The 19,791-nt window shown below is 47.4% G+C and overlaps 2 protein-coding genes across 2 annotated transcripts; one reads left to right on the top strand and one right to left on the bottom strand.

Annotated features, from left to right (window-relative positions):
- Positions 1 to 508: 508 nt before the first annotated feature.
- On the bottom strand, positions 509 to 5,319 carry hspa5 (heat shock protein 5). Its single transcript, XM_007909522.2, has 10 exons — positions 5,171 to 5,319; positions 4,173 to 4,327; positions 3,859 to 4,090; positions 3,542 to 3,676; positions 3,164 to 3,276; positions 2,903 to 3,057; positions 2,570 to 2,805; positions 1,847 to 2,084; positions 1,575 to 1,742; positions 509 to 1,439 (listed from the first exon to the last, which is right to left on the bottom strand). The coding sequence occupies exons 2-10, from the start codon at positions 4,286 to 4,288 to the stop codon at positions 871 to 873; spliced, it is 1,962 nt and encodes a 653-aa protein (XP_007907713.1). The 5' UTR covers positions 4,289 to 4,327; positions 5,171 to 5,319; the 3' UTR covers positions 509 to 870.
- A 1,812-nt stretch (positions 5,320 to 7,131) lies between these two features.
- Positions 7,132 to 9,335, top strand: LOC121849570 (GTPase-activating protein and VPS9 domain-containing protein 1-like). The gene is made up of 3 exons (XM_042337443.1): positions 7,132 to 7,275; positions 7,629 to 7,987; positions 9,267 to 9,335. Exons 1-3 carry the CDS (start codon positions 7,185 to 7,187, stop codon positions 9,333 to 9,335), a joined length of 519 nt encoding a protein of 172 aa, XP_042193377.1. The 5' UTR covers positions 7,132 to 7,184.
- The last annotated feature ends 10,456 nt before the right edge of the window (positions 9,336 to 19,791 follow it).

The following is a 19,791-nucleotide window of genomic DNA, read 5'->3' as shown; positions in this document are numbered from 1 at the left end:
TACTAATGATAGCTCCCAAAGTTCCCTTTTGGTTTCAGATACAATTCTACAAATAAGTCTTTAAATCTCATTTTGTTACAATGACCCTAGAACCCTCTATTGGTTGGGTAGTACTTTACTGAGAATCTAAAAGTATTTTCTTCATCCAAGACCACAGGGCTTATTGTACTGTAAAGAATAAGTTAGCTATCACTTGTCCAATGACCAATAAAGCTTCCACCTGAAAGCCACTAAATCAAAACAATTTATTATTGAATATCATTACACCTGGTAATCTTTTGTCAAGGTTCCCATCCTGATCAAAATGGACTGAGTTGGGTTCTTCGCTAGTACAAGTCCTTAGATCAGATATCATTCTTGGTTTGATCACAAGTTAGAAGTAGCCAAAATAGTTAGAAATACTGTGAGGTCAAAAGCTTGGCACCACATTGTGTATCCTACAGATCTCAAAACATTCCGGCAATCATTCTAAACGCAATAGAGCATTTTCAAGACGAGGAAAGGAGCATTCATATCAAACATAACATTTATTGGTCAATTACAGTAGAAAACATCTTCTACATTTTACACAGACCAAACAACCAATTCCAAATAAATAGAAAAATGTTTTATGCACTTGGAGAAAATTGTGTTCCAACCCCTTTACTCCACTATTCCCCCCCCCCACCCCAATACACTCCCCTTCAAACATTTCATGCGCTAACTGCAATGCAAAGCAGTTGGGCAGCCATTGAGCCCAGTATGTTAACTCCACTCAGCAGTGAAGACTCCGCTCATACATTCAAGATTTAAGTCCAACATCCAAATCCTTTCCCAGACAATAAAGTCAGTCCAATATTTACAAAATCAACATCTTGGGAGACTTTGAGATTATAATTCATCCTTCTCATAATCCTCTGGCTCTGGCTCTGGCACTGGGGCTTCTCCTGCACCTCCATATAGCTTACTGACGATCGGTTGTACAATCTCTTCAAGTTCCTTCTTCTTGGCTTTGAAATCTTCTATGTCAGAGTCCTGGTGACTTTCAAGCCATTCGATCTTTTCTTCCACGGCTTTCTCAATGACTTCTTTGTCCTCAGATGACAGTTTACCACCCAGTTTCTCTTTGTCTCCAATCTGGTTCTTCAGAGAATAAGCGTAGCTCTCCAGGTCATTTCTGGAATCAATGCGCTCTTTGAGTTTCTGGTCCTCTTCAGAAAACTTCTCAGCATCGTTCACCATCCTTTCAATCTCCTCTGGGGTCAGTCGGTTCTGGTCATTAGTGATGGTAATCTTGTTCTTATTGCCAGTGCCCTTGTCTTCAGCCGTAACGCGAAGGATTCCATTCACATCAATTTCAAAGGTTACTTCAATCTGAGGAACACCACGAGGTGCTGGAGGGATCCCAGTCAAGTCAAAGGTTCCCAGAAGATGGTTATCTTTTGTCAGAGGACGTTCACCTACCAAAAGAAAGTGAAATCAGCAAGCTGCCAAACAAAATTCACTCTCCCATCTTACATCAGCTGTATAACAGAAAACAATAAACTGCCTAAATGACAAGTAGAACCAGATGCTTGATGGTGCTCGATACTCACCTTCGTATACTTTGATGGTGACAGTGGGTTGGTTGTCGGAAGCAGTTGAAAAGATTTGGGACTTTTTGGTTGGGACAACAGTGTTCCTCGGGATGAGTTTGGTCATGACTCCACCGACAGTTTCAATTCCAAGAGTCAAGGGGCAGACATCCAGCAGAACAAGTTCACCTATGTAAAGAAATGAATTGGTTTCAGATCAGATTCAGTCAAACTGACGATTGAGCCGCAAAGCACAAATAGAGGTTGCTACAGTGCAGATAGCACACACTCACCAGTATCCTCGTCTCCTGAGAGAACCCCACCCTGGACAGCGGCGCCATAGGCAACAGCCTCATCAGGGTTAATGCCACGGGAGGGCTCCTTGCCATTGAAGAACTCCTTTACCAGTTGCTGAATCTTAGGGATACGGGTGGAACCACCTACAAGCACAATTTCATCAATTTCCAATTTCTTCAGGTCAGAATCCTCCAGCACCTTCTGTACAGGCTTCATAGTTGATCTAAAGAGATCCTGTAAAGACAAAAAACAGCAATCACTTCAATAGAGCTCAGTTACATGCTGTACCATTGAGAAATATAATGCAACAAGAAGCTTTGTAGAGAAAGATAAAGTAAAGCAGTTCGCCCACAAATATACAGTCAGTTCACTTCAGTCTATTCTGTGAAGCGCTTTGAGACATCTAGAAGACTTAAAAAGCGCTATATCAAATGCAAATATTATTATTATTAAAGCTGTCACACACTCACTCCTGGCTTTCTGGAGTGAAATTCTCAATAACAGAAGTTTCCAATCAATTGTCATTATTCTTAATATGGTCTTAAAGCAACTCTCCCTCCCATAAAATTAGGGCAACCTATGCAGCCCAAGTCTTGGAAATATTATCCAGTGCAATAAATAATATCAAATATTTTAAGCAGTTGAGCTTGATTAACAGCATATTATTCCATTCAAACTCAACCTTTCAGGAATCAAATCATTAAAATCTAAACACTAACCATGTTCAGCTCCTCAAACTTGGCACGAGTTAAGGTTTCAGAGAAGTCCTCTCCCTCAAAGAAAGATTCTATTTCAATCCTCGCCTGATGCTGGGCAGAAAGTGCGCGTTTGGCTTTTTCAACTTCACGACGAAGCTTCTGCATGGATCTTTTATCTTTCCGCACATCCTTTCCGGTTTTCTTTTTGTACAGCTTGAAAAAGTGTTCCATCACACGCTGATCAAAGTCTTCACCACCTATAAAAATATTTGTCCTTAGAGCCATCCTCATTGCAACAATTTAACGACAATTCATTTTTGAAATGAATGCATCAACGTATCGTTCATTTCCTACCCAAGTGAGTATCTCCATTTGTTGCAACCACTTCAAAGACACCATTGTCAATGGTGAGCAACGACACATCAAAAGTGCCACCACCAAGATCAAACACCAAAATGTTCTTTTCACCCTCGCGCTTATCCAGGCCGTAAGCGATTGCAGCAGCAGTCCTGAAGAGAAAGCAAATGTTTCCTAAATTAAGACCCTCGATCAAAACATTGAACCTAGCCAGTTGAGTTGTATTCATTCAATAAATTCTTTGATAAAAATACTTACGGCTCATTGATGATCCTCATTACATTCAATCCAGCAATAGTCCCAGCATCCTTTGTAGCCTGACGTTGAGCATCATTGAAGTAGGCTGGAACAGTTACTACAGCATGGGTGACCTACAAAAGATGAAAAAAATGTACTGAATCGTTCGTTCTTTTCTTGCAAGGCAAAGGCTTTTCTTGAAATGCCAGCCCATGTACATGCACATTATCAACTGTCTTACAATTCGCTTCCACCCAATCTGCACATTATACAGTATTAACTTCCAAGGTGGGAGACAGTCACTATGGATAGAACCCCCACATCAAGTAGCAGTTTGTGTGCAAAAGCTAGCCATCCATAGTCACCAATTCAGTAAAGCAAACTTTTCATATCAAATACCTTCTTGCCAAGGTAGGCCTCAGCAGTCTCCTTCATCTTGGTCAATACCATAGCAGAGATCTCTTCTGGGGCAAATGTCTTGACCTGCCCCAAAACATCAATCTGAACATGAGGCTTGTTCTTCTTCTCAATGACCTAAACAAAAAAAATTAGCTAGAATTTACACAGGCAGTCACAAATACTAGAGCAGGGGGTAAATACACCAGTCATTACAATTATGTTAGGAAGTAAATATCATGGGAAACTATGGGAGATCTGCAATGGTTGAAACTCTAGATTCCCTAACCCTGTAGGGAAAAATCAGATTAGATTATTACCGTGAATGGAAAGTATTTGATATCCTGTTGCACTGCAGGATCATTCCATGTGCGCCCAATAAGACGTTTGGCATCAAAGACGGTGTTCTCTGGGTTTGAAGTCAGCTGGTTCTTTGCAGCATCACCAATCAAACGCTCTCCTTCACTTGTGAAGGCCACATAAGATGGAGTGATCCGGTTGCCCTGGTCATTGGCAATGATTTCCACACGCCCATTTTTGAAGACGCCCACACTGGAAGGAGGGAGGAAACTGAAGTTAACACATATCCTACCGTTTTTAAAAAAAGACTAACACAGTTGTTTGCCAAACTTACCAGGAATAAGTGGTACCCAGATCGATTCCAATTACAGTGCCAACATTATCTTTCCTATCATCTTCATCAGCAAGGACGTAGCTGAAGGCCAGCAATAGCAAGAAATATTGTCTCATTTTGCTGTTTTAGTGTTCTGAGCACAGGAACTCAAGTGTCTACAATGCAGAAAGAAAAACGTTTGACATAGCAGGAAAGCACTTCTGCAACCTTCAGAACAGCCTCTTTAAAGTGTATCTAAGCATAAGAGATCACGATGTGGGAGGAGGGGGAGGGGCACTGCCACAACTTTTGAACTTCAAACTGATTAATCTCACATCCCCCGCCCCCCTCCCCCGGAATCGTTTAACGTGAGAGGTGCGACGTTCTCGCCAAATAACAGGGTTTTAAGCTTCAATGTGTTGAATACTTTTTAACAAGTCAGGTCTAGTCAGAAAGAACTCCACTTCATTCTGCGCTCTTTATGCAATAGCTCTCCACAGTCACCCACCCAGTAATGTGGACCTGAAAAAGTTGAAGCTCGAAACTTATTTGACGAGAACCCCGAACCCCTCATCTTAGGCGATTCAGAGCGGAAGAGGAGGCGTGTTTGAAGCAGATATTTCAGACTGAAGACCCGCGAGACAGGTTTCCCGAATCAAACTCCAAAAAAATACTCGGGAGCTTCCAGCGAGACCCGATTCTAAACTTTATTCCCGCCGGCTCCTTCGAGCCGAGGGGGCGGCCTCTCCCCCACCACCAAGCCTCCCCGGATGGGGGGGAGGGGGGAGAGAGCCCATCCAACAAGCGGGGGCCTCTCTTTCTGTCAACGTGGATGGAGGCCGAGGAGGGTGCGGGGGTGAGTGAGGGAGGTCGGGGGCAGAGAATAAAGACAACCGTCTCCGAGCGCGGCGCTGTGCGGCCTACCGCATGTCAGAGGCGCCCCTTCCCCCACCCCCGGGGCCGCCGACGCGTCGGCCGAATCCCATTCTCGCGCGGGCCTCCGCCGCCCTTGAACTCACCTAATATCTTTGTTCTCTTTCTGGCAACAGCCTTCTCTGAGCCTGAGGTGATTATTGTGAGGTAACAAGGTCTTTCCCGCCCCGTGTGTGTAGAGACACTGCACAAACCTTCTCTCCTCGTCGATCTTCCGCTTTTGATGCCGGCGCAGCGCCGCCACCGCCTTTATATAGATTCACCGCTTTCCCCCCATCGTGGACGGCTGCCATTGGTCGGACGCGTCTCGTGTTGGACGCTTCTGATTGGTCGGCGGCCGAGTGCTGGCCACTCCGGAGGCTGACACGTCTCGGACCCGCCGCACGTGATCTGGAGAGCCCGCCACCCCGCGGCCTGACGCGTTGACTGATTGGCCGTGCGCCAGGGACCGCCATCCTCCAATCAAGAGGCGAGCGGCGCCAGAGCTCTGTTCCTGATTGGACCTTTTTGCTGTCAATTTGACGGGGCATCCAGACGCCGGCGTGATGGGCCGCCGCGTCACCCTCACGTTTCATTCAGTATTCCGACGCTTTCGCCCTCTGCCGGTCCGGCTCAGGCATGTCAGGCCAGAGCAGAGAACTCGGCTCCCACTGAGTTCAGCTGTCAGTAAATTGCTGAGTTGAAGGTGACCTTTGGTCTCTGGCTCTGAAGGTGATGGGCTCACAAACCAGACTGACCACAACAACAACAACAACAACATTACATACCTAAAGCTCCTGGCACGTCGGGAGGACGGTCAGAGTTTCGGACCCGAGCTGAGGGCCGGGGTGGGGGAGGGCGGAGGGCGGGGGGGAAGCAGGGAGATCGAAAGCTCGGTCGAAGAGGAGGGTCTTGAGATGGGTGTTGAAGGTGGCGAGGGAGGGGGCGAGGGGGAGGGACCGCGGGATGGAGTTCCAGAGCGTGGGGGCAGAGCGGGTGAGCGAGGCGGGGGACGTGAAGCAGACAGGAGCCCGCTGAGCGGAGGGAGCGGGCAGGATGGGAGGAGGTTAGGAGGTCGCAGAGGTCGGGGGGAGCAGGACCACGGAGGGCTTTGAAGGTGAGGACCAGGATCCGCTGTGTGATGGGAAACCAGTGGCGTCTGACAACTCCAGCACAGTACTGGGGGAGCGCTGCATTGTCAGGCGCTGACCATCGAATAACATTAAAGGTACCCTGGCACCCTTCATACAACGTCAAAATTAAGAATAGGAGCATAGTTACAGGAGTAGGCCATTCAGCCCCTCGAGCCTAACAGGTCCTTCTTCGTTTGCACAGTATGTAGTGCCAGATAAAGCCAAATTTGTTTCCCTGTCTGAGAAATCACTCCTGATTGTGGGGGCTATTGGATACTATTTACAGTTCTTCTGTCGAGCATCCCCCCACTGGCTGTCGCCTCAATGTCACATATTAAGTGTCAGCATCCTATGGAATAAATGGATTACATTTTATTGTAAAACAGCCTTTTGTGACTGATTGATTTTGGTAATTCATTTTTAATGTGTTTGTCACTGAAAGCAATTATCAGTTTGGCCCTTTCCAACTTGCCTCATGTAATAGACGTGAAAAAAATAATTTGGTCACTCAATCCACAACTGTTTGTGGGACTCTGCTGTGCACAGTTGGCTGCTGCGATTCGCCCACAAAATATACAGTCAGTTCACTTTACAGCATATTCTGTGAAGCCCTTTCAGACATCTTGAAGAGGTGATAAGGTGCTATATCAAATGCAAGGACTTATTATTTACAAATCTTTTCAACACATTGTAAGGCAAGACTTTAGATTTCAAAAGTAATCGTTTTCCTCACCCCTTTTCTTTCAAGTTTTTTTTCATTTTAAGCCTTTTTTGGTTTCTGACCAAGTGTAAATATCTCACTGTGCTTTTCTGTTGCCTCGCAAAAGTGGTTGATAGGTAAATGAAATACTGGCTTTTTAAAAATCAGAACGAATGGTGAATGTTTCTCTGGTATCATGGTCTTCAGTATTGTGTATCTTTCAGAATCTGTGGTGGTACGTTTGGGAATTCTACAGCGTAATGTTTTCATTCTCTGTCTGTCATTTCCATGGAATTCTCTTCAGGAGTTCATTCGCTGACTTCTCCGCCTTCTCAGACTGACTCCTTGCTTGCAATGTTTGATCCACTGGCTTCTGAGGGTAGGTTGATACTCTTTCAAGGTGCATTTTGCACTGGGAGATACATAGCAGAAGATTAATGCACATGGGAAAAATGCAGGGGAATTGGTTTGAAAAACCTGCTTTGATCTGATAAACTGGCGGAGCAGGCTTCATCGACTTCTTGGTTCCATCTCAAATCAAAGCAACCAAACACATGTTTCTGGTGATATTGCTGTGATGTATTGTAGACTAATACGTTTCTCTTTATGTTACTGCTTAAGCAGAGGGTCAGCTCCTTTGTTTAAGACTATCAGTATAATAGAATTTTCACTGGAAACCTTGTACAGTTCGTCAAGTCAGTGATTCATTCTAATATTGTTTTTGCTTCTCAGCGTCAATCACACCGTCAATAGTCAGGCCTAAAGTACACTATGCCAGACCTTCGCAGCCACCTCCCGATCCTCCCATACTAGAGGGAGCAATAGGAGGCACCGAGGGCAGACTGCCACCATTCCCCTCTCACTTGAGCGCGCAGAGCGAGGCCGAACTGCTGAAGCAGAGGTACTCATACTCGGAGAGGCTGGTCCGCAGCAGGAGCTCGGATATCGTCTCCTCATCTCGTCGGCCGATGAGCGATCCTGGTTGGAATTCCCCTGCCAGCAGGCGGGCAGGAGCCGAAGAGCTGTTTTTGACGGGAGCGTCAACTGGAGTCAACTGTGGTCCTACATCCTCACCCAGCAAAGATTCCCTGGTAAGGTCTGGGCTGGTTACATAGGAACAGGAGGAGGCCATTCAGCCCCTCTAACCTGTTCCACCATTCTATAAGATCATGACTGATCTGTTCCTCAACTCCAATTACTTGCCTTTGCCCCATATCCCTTGATACACTGACCCAATAAAAATCTATCCACCTCAGTCTTGAAAATATGAATGGATCCAGCATCCAAACCTCATTTTTGGGGAGAGATTTTCGGATTTTCACTACTCCTTGATGAACAAAGGGGAAGGGATTTTCTTCCAGTGTCCTGGCAAGTCAAATTCCAAATCAATTGGTTGTTCATGTCGTGACCATTTGTGAGATCGTGCTGTACGCAAAATGGTTACTGTGTTTGCCAATCAGTACCCAGTCACTACACTTGACATCAATTATTTGTGATGTACTGTACTTTGGGAGATTCCAATATTACAGGCAAGGATTATTATTGTAACTGTGTGTCAGCCTGGCTCAGTTGGTAGCATTGTTATCTCGGAGTATTGTCAGGAATCAGGACCTGCCTTCACTCATCTCTCTTCTGTTTCACCACTGTTAAGTGCTTCAAGATGTTAACCACTTGAAAGGCGTGAGATAAATGCAAGATGTTGTTGTGGTTGGTTGAAGCCCCACATCAGGACTTGGAACCCACATAGTCTATGCTGACACTCTAAAGCAGTGCTGGGGGTGAGCTCCATTTTGGAGGTGCTTTGAACATTTGCTTTACAGGCAGACAGAATCCAGGTTTAACTTCTCATCTGCAAGACAACATCTCCGATGATACAGCGCTCCTCAATACGGCAGCAAAGTGTCAGCAGAGATGATTAGCTGAGGTGGAGTACCAACCCATATCCTTCTGACCCGGAAGTTTGAGTGAAACCAACTGAGTCAAAGTGACACGAGAAACACATGAGAGAGGAAATTATGCACTGTAAGATAGTCATCCTTCGGAAGACGTTCCAACAGGATTTACAATTATATAAGATTTTAGAGCGACCAGAATTTGATGAATTTTTATATGCCAGTTTAATTTTGAAGCTAGTTTTCTCTAAATTATTGTCGTAACTAGAGAAAAACAACTTCTGAGTTGGAGACTGAACTCTGAAACGTTCTGTAAAAAGAGGAATTCTAGCCGGCAAGGTTGGTGGATTTCTCCTCACTTAGAGGTAATAGTTTCTATATGTTACATTAATTACCAGTGGTTACATTTACATTCAGTTAATGAATTATTATCCCTACAGATTTAGCACTTAAACACCCTGAATTCTGTTACTTGTAGATATCTTTAGGTGGTTCAGTGATTAAGGAGTGGTTTACTCTGCAAGAAACTAAACATGGAGCCTCTTAAGTTGTAAAGCTTGGAAGCTGTGATACAGTGTGACATTTTCAGAGTGGATTAGCCAATCCAGTTCTGCCACAAAACATTACCACAACCCTATCCTTATAGCCGGCACATGACTCCCTGATAACCATCTCTACAGGATTAGATGGCAGTTCTAGTACATATTATCTTTATAATAAAAACATTTCAAAACACCACTGAGTAACAAAAGAACAAATTGTATTTGCACAGCGCCTTTCACATCGCGAGGACGTCCCAAGGTGCTGGACAGTCGAGGGCTTGTATCTGAGCTGGGGTTGGAGTCAAGAGAGGTGGGGGTGCTAGGATGACTGAAGGCACAGTCTAAAGAGGAAGGTCTTGAGACAGGCCTTGAAGGAGGCAGGGAAGGGCGAGGTAGAGGGGCTCTGTGTTAGAATTCCAGAGGGTGTGGGCAGAAAGCCTGCAGGCCTGATCCCTGATGCTGGAGCAGGCTGGGCAGGGAACATGGAGTATAGGCCAGTGCCCGCTGAGCGGAGGGAGCGGGCAGGTTGGCATGGTTTAAGTAGGTTGTAGAGGTAGGGAGGAGCAAGACCATGGAGTGCTTTAAAAGAGAGAAAGTAGAGCAAATAGATTCATTCCAAATGTCTCACAGCAAGGACCCATCAATAGCAAAAGCACCAGAATCCTGCTGTACTCCCATTAATCTTTGAATGAATTTAATGTACCTGTCAGTCACTGAAGTGTACAACTAACCTAGGATGTAACACATCGCTGTAAAGGTTCCTTTGGGCTGTCACTTCCCTGTTACCAAACCTGTCGGTGACACAATGAATCATTCGTATTGATGAAACAAGTGAGAGGCTATGGCACCATTCTCCATCACTACGCAGCAGTGACTTTGATTAAAAACTAGCTCTAAAATTCCTCCGTAGTAGGAACATAGAAACAGGAGTAAGCCATTCAGCCCCTTGAGCCTGTTCCACCATTCTATAAGATAGATGAGGGTGTGTGTTGGGGGAGATGAGGGTGTGTGTGTTGAGGGGTGCGGGTGTGTGTTGGGGGAGATGAGGGTGTGTGTTGGGGGGAGATGAGGGTGTGTGTTGGGGGAGATGAGGGTGTGTGTTGGGGGAGATGAGGGTGTGTGTTGGGGGAGATGAGGGTGTGTGTGTTGAGGGGGAGATGAGGGTGTGTGTTGGGGGAGATGAGGGTGTGTGTTGGGGGGAGATGAGGGTGTGTGTGTTGAGGGGGGGTGCGGGTGTGTGTTGGGGGGAGATGAGGGTGTGTGTTGGGGGGAGATGAGGGTGTGTGTTGGGGGGAGATGAGGGTGTGTGTGTTGAGGGGGGGTGCGGGTGTGTGTTGGGGGAGATGAGGGTGTGTGTTGGAGGAGATTGAGGGTGTGTGTTGAGGGGAGATGAGGGTGTGTGTTGGGGAGATGAGGGTGTGTGTTGGAGGAGATGAGTGGGGTGTGTGTGTTGAGGGGGGTGCGGGTGTGTGTTGGGGGAGATGAGGGTGTGTGTTGGGGAGATGAGGGTGTGTGTTGGAGGAGATGAGGGTGTGTGTGTTGAGGGGGGTGCGGGTGTGTGTGTTGGGGAGATGAGGGTGTGTGTTGGAGGAGATGAGGGTGTGTGTGTTGAGGGGGTGCGGGCGGTGTGTGTTGGGGGAGATGAGGGTGTGTGTTGGGGGAGATGAGGGTGTGTGTGTTGAGGGGGGGTGCGGGTGTGTGTTGGGGGAGATGAGGGTGTGTGTTGGGGGAGATGAGGGTGTGTGTTGGGGGAGATGAGGGTGTTGGGGGGAGATGAGGGTGTGTGTTGGGGGGAGATGAGGGTGTGTGTTGAGGGGAGATGAGGGTGTGTGTTGGGGGAGATGAGGGGTGTGTGTTGGGGGAGATGAGGGTGGTGTGTGTTGAGGGGGGTGCGGGTGTGTGTTGGGGGGAGATGAGGGTGTGTGTTGGGGGAGATGAGGGTGTGTGTTGGAGGAGATGAGGGTGTGTGTGTTGAGGGGGGGTGCGGGTGTGTGTTGGGGAGATGAGGGTGTGTGTTGGGGGAGATGAGGGTGTGTGTTGAGGGGGGGTGCGGGTGTGTGTTGGGGGAGAGGAGGGTGTGTGTTTGGGGGAGATGAGGGTGTGTGTTGGGGGGGGGGGTTGCTATGTGTTGACAGCTGCACAGACAGACTGACTGACAGGCTCAGGGCCGGCGGGCGCTGTGAGGCGGAAAACCCTCGGGCTCCGCTCAGTGTCCCACCAACCGTCCAGCCCAGGGCAGCCTGGCCGGGCACAGGGGGACAGAGCGGTGTCTCTATTCTAGGCCGCGTTTACTCAGGTACCGGGCACCTGAAGCCCACCCGCCCGCCTCCCTCAGGCACTCGGTAACCGCCGCCTAGCGCGCGCGGTGGCAACTAGGCCTCAGGCTGGAGTGCGGCGCGGGGGCGGGAGTGTGTGTGTGACAGGGAGGGGAGGAGTGGGCTGCGGCCTGTTGCTGTTGCTGGTCCCGGTGACATACCTGATAGCGAGGCCGCCTTTTGTCCCTCCGCCTCACGGCGTCTCGGCGCCAAACTCCGGCTCCCGCAGCAGCGCGCGCCTCCACAGCCACCCGCCGGCGGCCCCACCAGCGCCACTGCGCACGCGCTGACCACCCCGTCCCACTGCGCACGCGCTGACACCGACGCGCCGCTCACGGCATTCTGGGACTTGTAGTCTCTCTCTCACTGTTTGTGTTTGCAATTCTAAACCAAGAGTTTTATTTATTAATTTATTTGTGTTTTGATTCCAGGATTAGGTGACGAGGGAGAGAGAGATTCCAGGAATTCTCATTGTGATGCTTAAGCACGGTGATGGGTTTCCATGTATCAGACACACGGGTGATCACGGTGATGGGTTTCCATGTGTCAGTCACACGGGTGATTCATGGTGTGGGTTTCCATATGTCAGACACACGGGTGATCATGGTGATGGGTTTCCATGTGTCAGTCACACGGGTGATCGTGGTGATGGGTTTCCATGTGTCAGGTACACAGGTGATCATGGTGATGGGTTTCCATGTGTCAGACACACGGGTGATCGTGGTGATGGGTTTCCATGTGTCAAGCACACAGGTGATCATGGTGATGGGTTTCCATGTGTCAGACACACGGGTGATCGTGGTGATGGGTTTCCATGTGTCAAGCACACAGGTGATCATGGTGATGGGTTTCCATGTGTCAGACACACGGGTGGTTATGGTGATGTGTGTCCATGTGTGTGTCAGATATACGACTGATGATGATGATGGGTTTCTGTGTGTCAGACACACGGCTGATCATAGTGATGGGTTTCCGTATCAGTCAGACACCCACTGTGACGGGTTTCTGCGTATCAGACACCCACAGATATAGCTGGTGGCTAGCCCTCTTAACAGAGTGTGCTGACATATTGCACTACAGAATGGTAGGACACAGTACCGTTTCATACAGCAAGTTCCTGTTATCTCACACCATCTGAGAGGGCATCAGGAGGGTCACACGAGAGGCCAGAGTGAATGACATACGAGGATGATCTCGATCTACTGTGGGAGCTTGTGCTGGCTGGCATTTTGGACCCAATATCCTCCACCTACAGATGCTCAGTTATAATAATATAATAATAATCCTTGCATTTCATATAGCGCTTTTCACATCTTCTCGATATCTCAAAGCGCTTCACAGAATAGACTATAAACAACAACAACAACAAGATTCCATTTATAGAGCGCCTTTCACGTCGGAAGGACGTCTCAAAGCACTGGACAGTTAGGTCAGGACCCGAGCAGGGGGGAAATGGTCAGGGGGAGGGAAGGGAGGGAGCGAGGAGGGGAGAACTGAATTGACTGTATATTTGTGGGCGAAACGAGGCAGCCAATTGCACACAGCAGTTTCACACAAACAGTCATGGATTGAAAATGACCAATTTATTATTGGTTTTGTTTTGGAGGGATTATTATTAGGTGTGTGGAGTAAGGAAACTTGCCCAAGGTTTCGCCCTGCCTGGAATTGAACCCAGGTGTCTCGCTTGCAAGGCGAGTGCTCTAACCACTGAACTACAGTTAACTTTCAAAGGAAATAAATAACTAGCATTTGTATACTGCTTTCTCAGGACCAAACATCTCAAAGCAATTTGCAATATAACCATCATTTCTTAAATAAAAACAGAAGTCACTGGGAACACTCAGCAGGTCAGGCAGCATCAGCGCTTTGGGACGTCCTCCCGATGTGAAAGGCGCTCTATAAATGTAATTTTGTTGTGTTGTATGGAGAGATGGAAGTGAGTTAACATTTCAGAACTTAACGAGTTCTGATGAAAGGTAATTGACCTGAAATGTTAACTCAATTTCCTCTCTCCATAGGTGCTGCCTGACCTACTAAGTGTTCCCAGCGACTGTTTTTATTTCAGATTCCAGCATCTGCAGTATTTTGCTTTTTACTATCATAAGAACATAAGAAATAGGAGCAGGAGTAGGCTATTCGTCCCTCGAGCCTGCCCCGCCATTTAATAAGATCGTGGATCTTCTAAACTAATTCCATTACCCGCCCTATCCCCATATCCCTTAATCCCTTTAGTTTTTAAAAATCTATCGATCTCAGTCTTGAATATGTTCAATGATTCAGAATCCACAGCCTTCTAGGGTAGAGAATTCCATAAATTCACTACCCTCTGAGTGAAGAAATATTTTCTCAACTCAGTTGTAAAAGGCTGACCTTTAATCCTGAGAATATGACCCCTAGTTTTAGATTCTCAACCAGGGGAAACAATCTAACATATCTACCCTGTCAAGACCCTTAGAATCTTATAGGTTTCTATAAGATCACCTCTAATTCTTCTATATTCTAGAATATAGGCCTAGTCTACTCAACCTCTCCTTGTAGGTCAACCCCTCATCCAGGAACCAACCTAGTGAACCAACTTGCACCCCCTCTAAGCAAGTATATCCTTTTTAGATAAGGAGACCAAAACTGCACACAATATTCTGGGTGTGGTCTCACCAAAGCCCTATACAATTGCAGCAAGACTTCCCTACTCTTGTACTCTAATCCCTTTGCAATAAACACTAACATGCTATTAGCCTTCCTAGTTGCTGCTGGTACCTGCATACAACTTTCTGTGATTGGTGTACAAGGACACCTAAATCCCTCTGAATACTAACACATCTAGTCTCTCCCCTCTAGAAAATAATCTGCTTTTCTATTTTTTTCTACCAAGGTGAATAACTCACACTTCCCCACATTATACTCCATCTGCCACTTTCTTGCCCACTCACTTAACCTGTCTATATCCCTTTGTATCCTCCTTGTGTCCTCCTCACAGCTTACTTTCCCACCAGCTTTACATCCGTGAATTAGATACATTAAGCTCTATATTCCTCATCTAAGTCATTGATGTAGGACTGTAAACAGTTGAGGCCAAGCACTGATCCTTGCGGCACTCCACTAGTCACAACCTGCCAATCTGAGAAGGCCCTTTTATCCCTACTTCAAACCTCTGGTTTTCTGCCTGTTAACCATTTCTTCATCCATGCTAATATATACCCCTTAATTCCATGAGCCTAATCTTATGTCACAACTTTTTATGTGGCACCTTGTCGAATGCCTTCTGAAAATACACTACATCCACTGGTTCCCCCCTTTCTAACCTGCTAGTTACATCTTCAAAAACTCTAAAAGATATGTTAAACATTTCTTTATTGTTTTAAAAAATTACATGAACGACTATAAATATATTCCATTTCTTTTTTGATGAACATCCTTCATTGCTGGAATTTCTCAAATATCTCTCATACTGTTTTGCTGCTTATTTTTGCAACACTTTTGGAAATAGAGGAGTATAGGAAAGGTTCTAGGAGGGGTGGAGGCTCGTGGGGTGTCTAAACACCAACACAAATGGCCTGTTTTGCTGCACTAAGGTTCTATCTCATTCTGCTTGCTGCTGTCTCTTGGTGCCTTGTTCCCACTTTCAGCCAAGTCACGACACCTTGCAATGCAGGCATCTCTGCTGCTCCTCACAAGACTGCTTCCTGACACTTTTAGCACTTTCTATGGGTGGAACTGGCATTAACAGACGTTAATCCCATCTGTCACAGAGCACTGTCATAAAGGGCTCCCTCTAGCAGTCACAATGAGAAGCCGCTACCCAGGCTGAAATGAAATAAGTAAATAATAATGCTTACGTTTCATTCATTGCCTTTCAAGTCAGGAGGATGCCTCAAAGTGCTTCAGAGGATTTCCTGTAAAGTGCAGTGACTGGGTATTTTCTAGGAAAAAACAGCAGCCAATTTATGCACAGCGATGGCCTGCAAATAGCTATGAAGTGCACAACAATTTTATATTAGCTTCAAACACATGGATCACTACCTGGGATCAATAGCTGCCCCTATTTGCCCAATTATTATTTATTACTGTTTGCATCTCTCCACCAACCATGCAGAGAATTCTCCTTTTGACTTTCATTCATAAACATTTTTGCCAGTGTCCAGGCTACTGAAGGGAGTCCAGGTGAATAACCCACAGATAAAATTGATCATTCACTTCATTGCTGTTTGATTGGCTGCCGTTTGCTGTCAAAATACACAGTCATTACACTTTACAGTAAATTCTGTGAGACACTTTAAGACATTTTCCTGACATGAAAGGCTTCCTTACATTTGATAAATGTAAGGATTAATATTTTTAGGATTTACTACCGTTACACTTTGCTTGAAGAGAGTTGCTTTGAGAATCTGGTGATTATACATTCTGATATGAGTTGTTTTGGTTTTGGCTGACAAGCTGTCACAGATGGTAACAGAAAGGAGCAGGAGTGTTGGCTTTTACTTTGTCCGACTGATACTGGGGAACCGCTGGACAAAACAGGAAGAACATCCATACCTTTGTCTGCACTATCCACCTGTGTCATGTCCTACCCTAAGATCCGTCCTCCCAAAGTGGTAGTGGATCTGTAGATGTCACTCCAGTGGCAAGAATATCTTCTGTTTGTGATTACTGTAAAATTAACCAAAATGTTTCTTTTCATCAAAAGCCAAGAGGGACTGTGTAACAGTTTTCTTAAACACCCACTGCAAACTTTTATTGAGAGTCAGTACCACGGATTATTTGAAAAGGGAATCAGATGAATGCTTGACGACAAAATGAAGGTTACAGAGGGATGAGCAGGAGAATGATTATATGGAGAATAATCTCAGTGGTTTAAGTGTAGAACAAACACCAGCACAGAATTGATGGATCAAACGACTTGTTCTGTCCCTCTCATTCTGTCACTCCAGGATTCCGGCACCACAGCCTTGCGCTGTTCTGTGATTGGCCTCTAGATGGCGGCTGATACTCGGTGTGAGCCGAACTCGGCAATGCCGGGGCTCAGTGCAGGTTCCTGTCCGCAGGTGTCTTCATGTTGAAAAAGGAATTTTCCCAACTGGGACTTCCCAGTCCGTCAGGGCTTTGGCTTGCAGGGTTGATTGAGGACCTGCCGGCACCTCCACATCTCGATGAAAAACCAACCATCAACCATCACGACTGCAGACTTCATCAGACCAGCTCCTGTTTTCTCACAGCATATTAACATGCATCGTTAGACATTGTACGTTTCTCTCTCTGGTTTGCTGCTTTATATGAATCTGTGTATTATTCTGTACTTCATCCATAGGTTTTCTTGCTCTACATTGATTTTTTTGTAGAACCAGCAGAAATCTATGACCCAAGTAGAAGGCCATTTAACCCATTAATAATAATACAACAAAATTACATTTGTATGCCACCTTTCACGTTGCGAGGACGTCCCAAGGCGCTGGACAATCAGCGTTTCAGAGCCAAGCTGGAGGTCGGGATCGGAGAGGGTGGAGGGCAGGATGGGAAGGAGGGTGATCGAAGGCATGGTGGAAGAAGAAGAGGATTTTGAGACGGGTCTTGAAGGAGGCAAGGAAAAAAAATAAAATGCAAAATACTAAAGATACTGGAAATCTGAAACAAAAACAGAGATCCTTGGGAACACTCAGCAGGTCAGGTAGCATCTATGGAGAAAGGAAAGTGGATCCACTTTTTGGGTCCACAACCCTTCGTCAGAACTGAGGGATGTTGGGAGAGATTTTAAGGACTAACAGAGAGGGGGGAGGCGGGGCAAGAAAGACAAAGGAGAAAATGGGGTAGAAGACAGGGGAAGATGGGTTAAACCCTGTCCAGCTTTTAACCCATCACCACCTGTCCTCTAACCCATTTTCACGTCAGGAGTAAGTCCCAAGGCGTTTCACAATATAATATAAAGTGAATTTATGGTTCACAGGCTGATGCTTCCCCACTAATCGCTCGCTCCTGGTCTCTGCGTGTGCATTTTGGATGCTGCCCCGATCTGAGCCACACCCCCTGAAAATGTTCCAGCTCCCAGCCCCCACATCCCGCTACTCCCGCTCTGTCCTTCTCTCCCACTGCCCTCCTCGCCTTCTCTCTCTCCTGGACCCCACCATTATCTCCCTCTGCTCCAACCTGAGCATCTTCCGCAGGCCCATCATGGTTCCCGTCATTGGTTGTCCCAGAGCAGCCACCCAACTGTCCCATCGCTCACTCTCTCTGCACCAACCGCCTCCGTAAGGCAAACACCCCTTACCCCCCTCATCCATACCCTCCACAACACTGCCTGCTCCTCAAACTCCATGGTCAATTCTCCCCCATGACCTCAAATCCTCTCTATATCACTCTCCCCATCACTGCCCCCCCACCAGCAAACCTATCCTCATTGCCCTCCAAAATGTCCGCTCCCTCTCCAACAAAGCTCCTACTCTCCATGATCTCATCCTAGATGAGCACATTGATATTCTTGGGCTTACAGAAACCTGGCTCTCCCCCGGTGACCCAGTCCCCCTTCGTTGAAACCTCCCCTCCTGGCTACACTTTTCACTACACACCCCGCCCCCCCCCCCCCCCCCCCCCCCCCCCCCCCCCGCCCCAAACAACGTGGTGGAGTAGCTCTTGTCTCCCAAGCTTCCCTTGGTCTATCCCACTACTACTCTGGCTGTTTCTCCTCATTCGAGCACCTCACCCTCTACCATCCATCCTCGATCTCCCTCAAAATCCTCCTAGTTCACCGCCCCCCCCCACCCAACCCTCCTGGCTCCTTCCTCACTGATATCTCCTCTCATCCCTGTTCCTCTGCACTGAACACCTGCTCATAATGGGTGATTCCAACCTCCACCTCAAATGCCTTTGCACCACCTCCTCGGATTTCACTCCCTAAACCTCTTCCAAACCCTCCACCATTTTTTTCTGCCCATGGAAAAAGTTTCTAGCTGAGTCCGTCACAAATGCCCTCTCATCCTCGGACCTCCTCTCCCTCTGACCCTCTACCCGCAGTGATACTAATGCAACCGTCAAGCTGCTGAATGACCGTCTCTCCACAACCTTCAATTCCCTGAAATCCAGGGTTGTTTCCAAACCCATCGGCTCCCCCTGGTACAACAGTCATCTCCGCTCACTCAAAACATAAACCTGGACGCTTGAGCGCAGATGGCAGAAATCTGGCTTCACGATTCACCGCCAGCTGTGGCTCGAGCACCTCCACACCCACCGCCTCCCCTTTTCAGGCCAAAACTGACTTTTACTCTAGAGTCATCCTGAAGGCAAACAACGATCCACAGACCTGTTTTCCACTGTCCATCACTTCCTCTGTGCACCCCCTCAAGCCCCCTCGATCCTCACATCAAACGCCAAGTGCAAAGAGCTCCTAGACTTCTCTACCTCAAAAATTGAAAACATCCGCTTGGCTGCACCTCCTCCCACCCCATGTCCCTTCTACCCCACCCAGACCATCCACACTGTCTTCTCCCTCCGCTGCGACTCTTGCCACTCCCCCCTCCTTACACTCCTTTGCCCCCATTTCTCCCTCCTCTCACTCAACCGCAATCAGCCGCATGAAGTTCACTACCTGCTACCTTGACCCCCTCCCCACCGAGCTGCTGCTCACTCAACTACCCCTTCTCTCCCTCCTGCTGGCCAACATGGTCAACCAGTCTCTCTCCTCAGGCTCGGATCCACTCCCCCTGAAATCCGCTGTCATCACCCCCCTCCTTAAAAACCCCACCCTCGATCCCTCTAATCTCTCAAACTACTGTCCCATCTCCAACCTACCCTTCCTTGCCAAAGTCCTGGAACACATTGTTGCAGGTCAACTTGGGTCACACCTCTCCCTCCACTCCCTCCTCGAGCCCCTGAAGTCTGGTTTCCGCCCCGACTGCCCACAGCACAGAGACAGCACTTGTCAAAGTCACAAATGACATTCTCTCTATCTGTGACCAGGGCTCCCTCTGCCTCCTTGTCCTCCTGGATCTATCTGCCATGTTCAACACCCATCCTCCTCCATCAGCTCTCCTCTCTCATCTGCCTGAGTGGGATGCACTCACATGGTTCAAGTCCTACTTAACCAACCGCCTCCATTTCATCCCAGCAAATGGTTTCTCCTCCCGCCCCCGCCCAGTCACCTGCGGGGTACCCCAGGGCT

Source organism: Callorhinchus milii, unplaced genomic scaffold (assembly GCF_018977255.1).
Source record: "Callorhinchus milii isolate IMCB2004 unplaced genomic scaffold, IMCB_Cmil_1.0 Scaffold8, whole genome shotgun sequence".
NCBI lineage: Eukaryota > Metazoa > Chordata > Chondrichthyes > Chimaeriformes > Callorhinchidae > Callorhinchus > Callorhinchus milii.
Note: the sequence above shows the minus strand (reverse complement) of the source record. Positions and strands in the feature narration are given on the sequence as shown.

Excerpts from the sequence above, each read along its gene's own strand:
- LOC121849570 (XM_042337443.1), top strand. The coding sequence starts at position 7,185 with ATGGAATTCTCTTCAGGAGTTCATTCGCTGACTTCTCCGCCTTCTCAG. Across the intron at positions 7,276-7,628 it reads TGATCCACTGGCTTCTGAGG|CGTCAATCACACCGTCAATA; the intron begins GTAGGTTGATAC and ends TTTGCTTCTCAG. Across the intron at positions 7,988-9,266 it reads CACCCAGCAAAGATTCCCTG|ATATCTTTAGGTGGTTCAGT; the intron begins GTAAGGTCTGGG and ends TGTTACTTGTAG.
- hspa5 (XM_007909522.2), bottom strand. The coding sequence starts at position 4,288 with ATGAGACAATATTTCTTGCTATTGCTGGCCTTCAGCTACGTCCTTGCT. Across the intron at positions 3,277-3,541 it reads AGGCCTACCTTGGCAAGAAG|GTCACCCATGCTGTAGTAAC; the intron begins GTATTTGATATG and ends CATCTTTTGTAG. Across the intron at positions 2,085-2,569 it reads AGTTTGAGGAGCTGAACATG|GATCTCTTTAGATCAACTAT; the intron begins GTTAGTGTTTAG and ends TTGTCTTTACAG.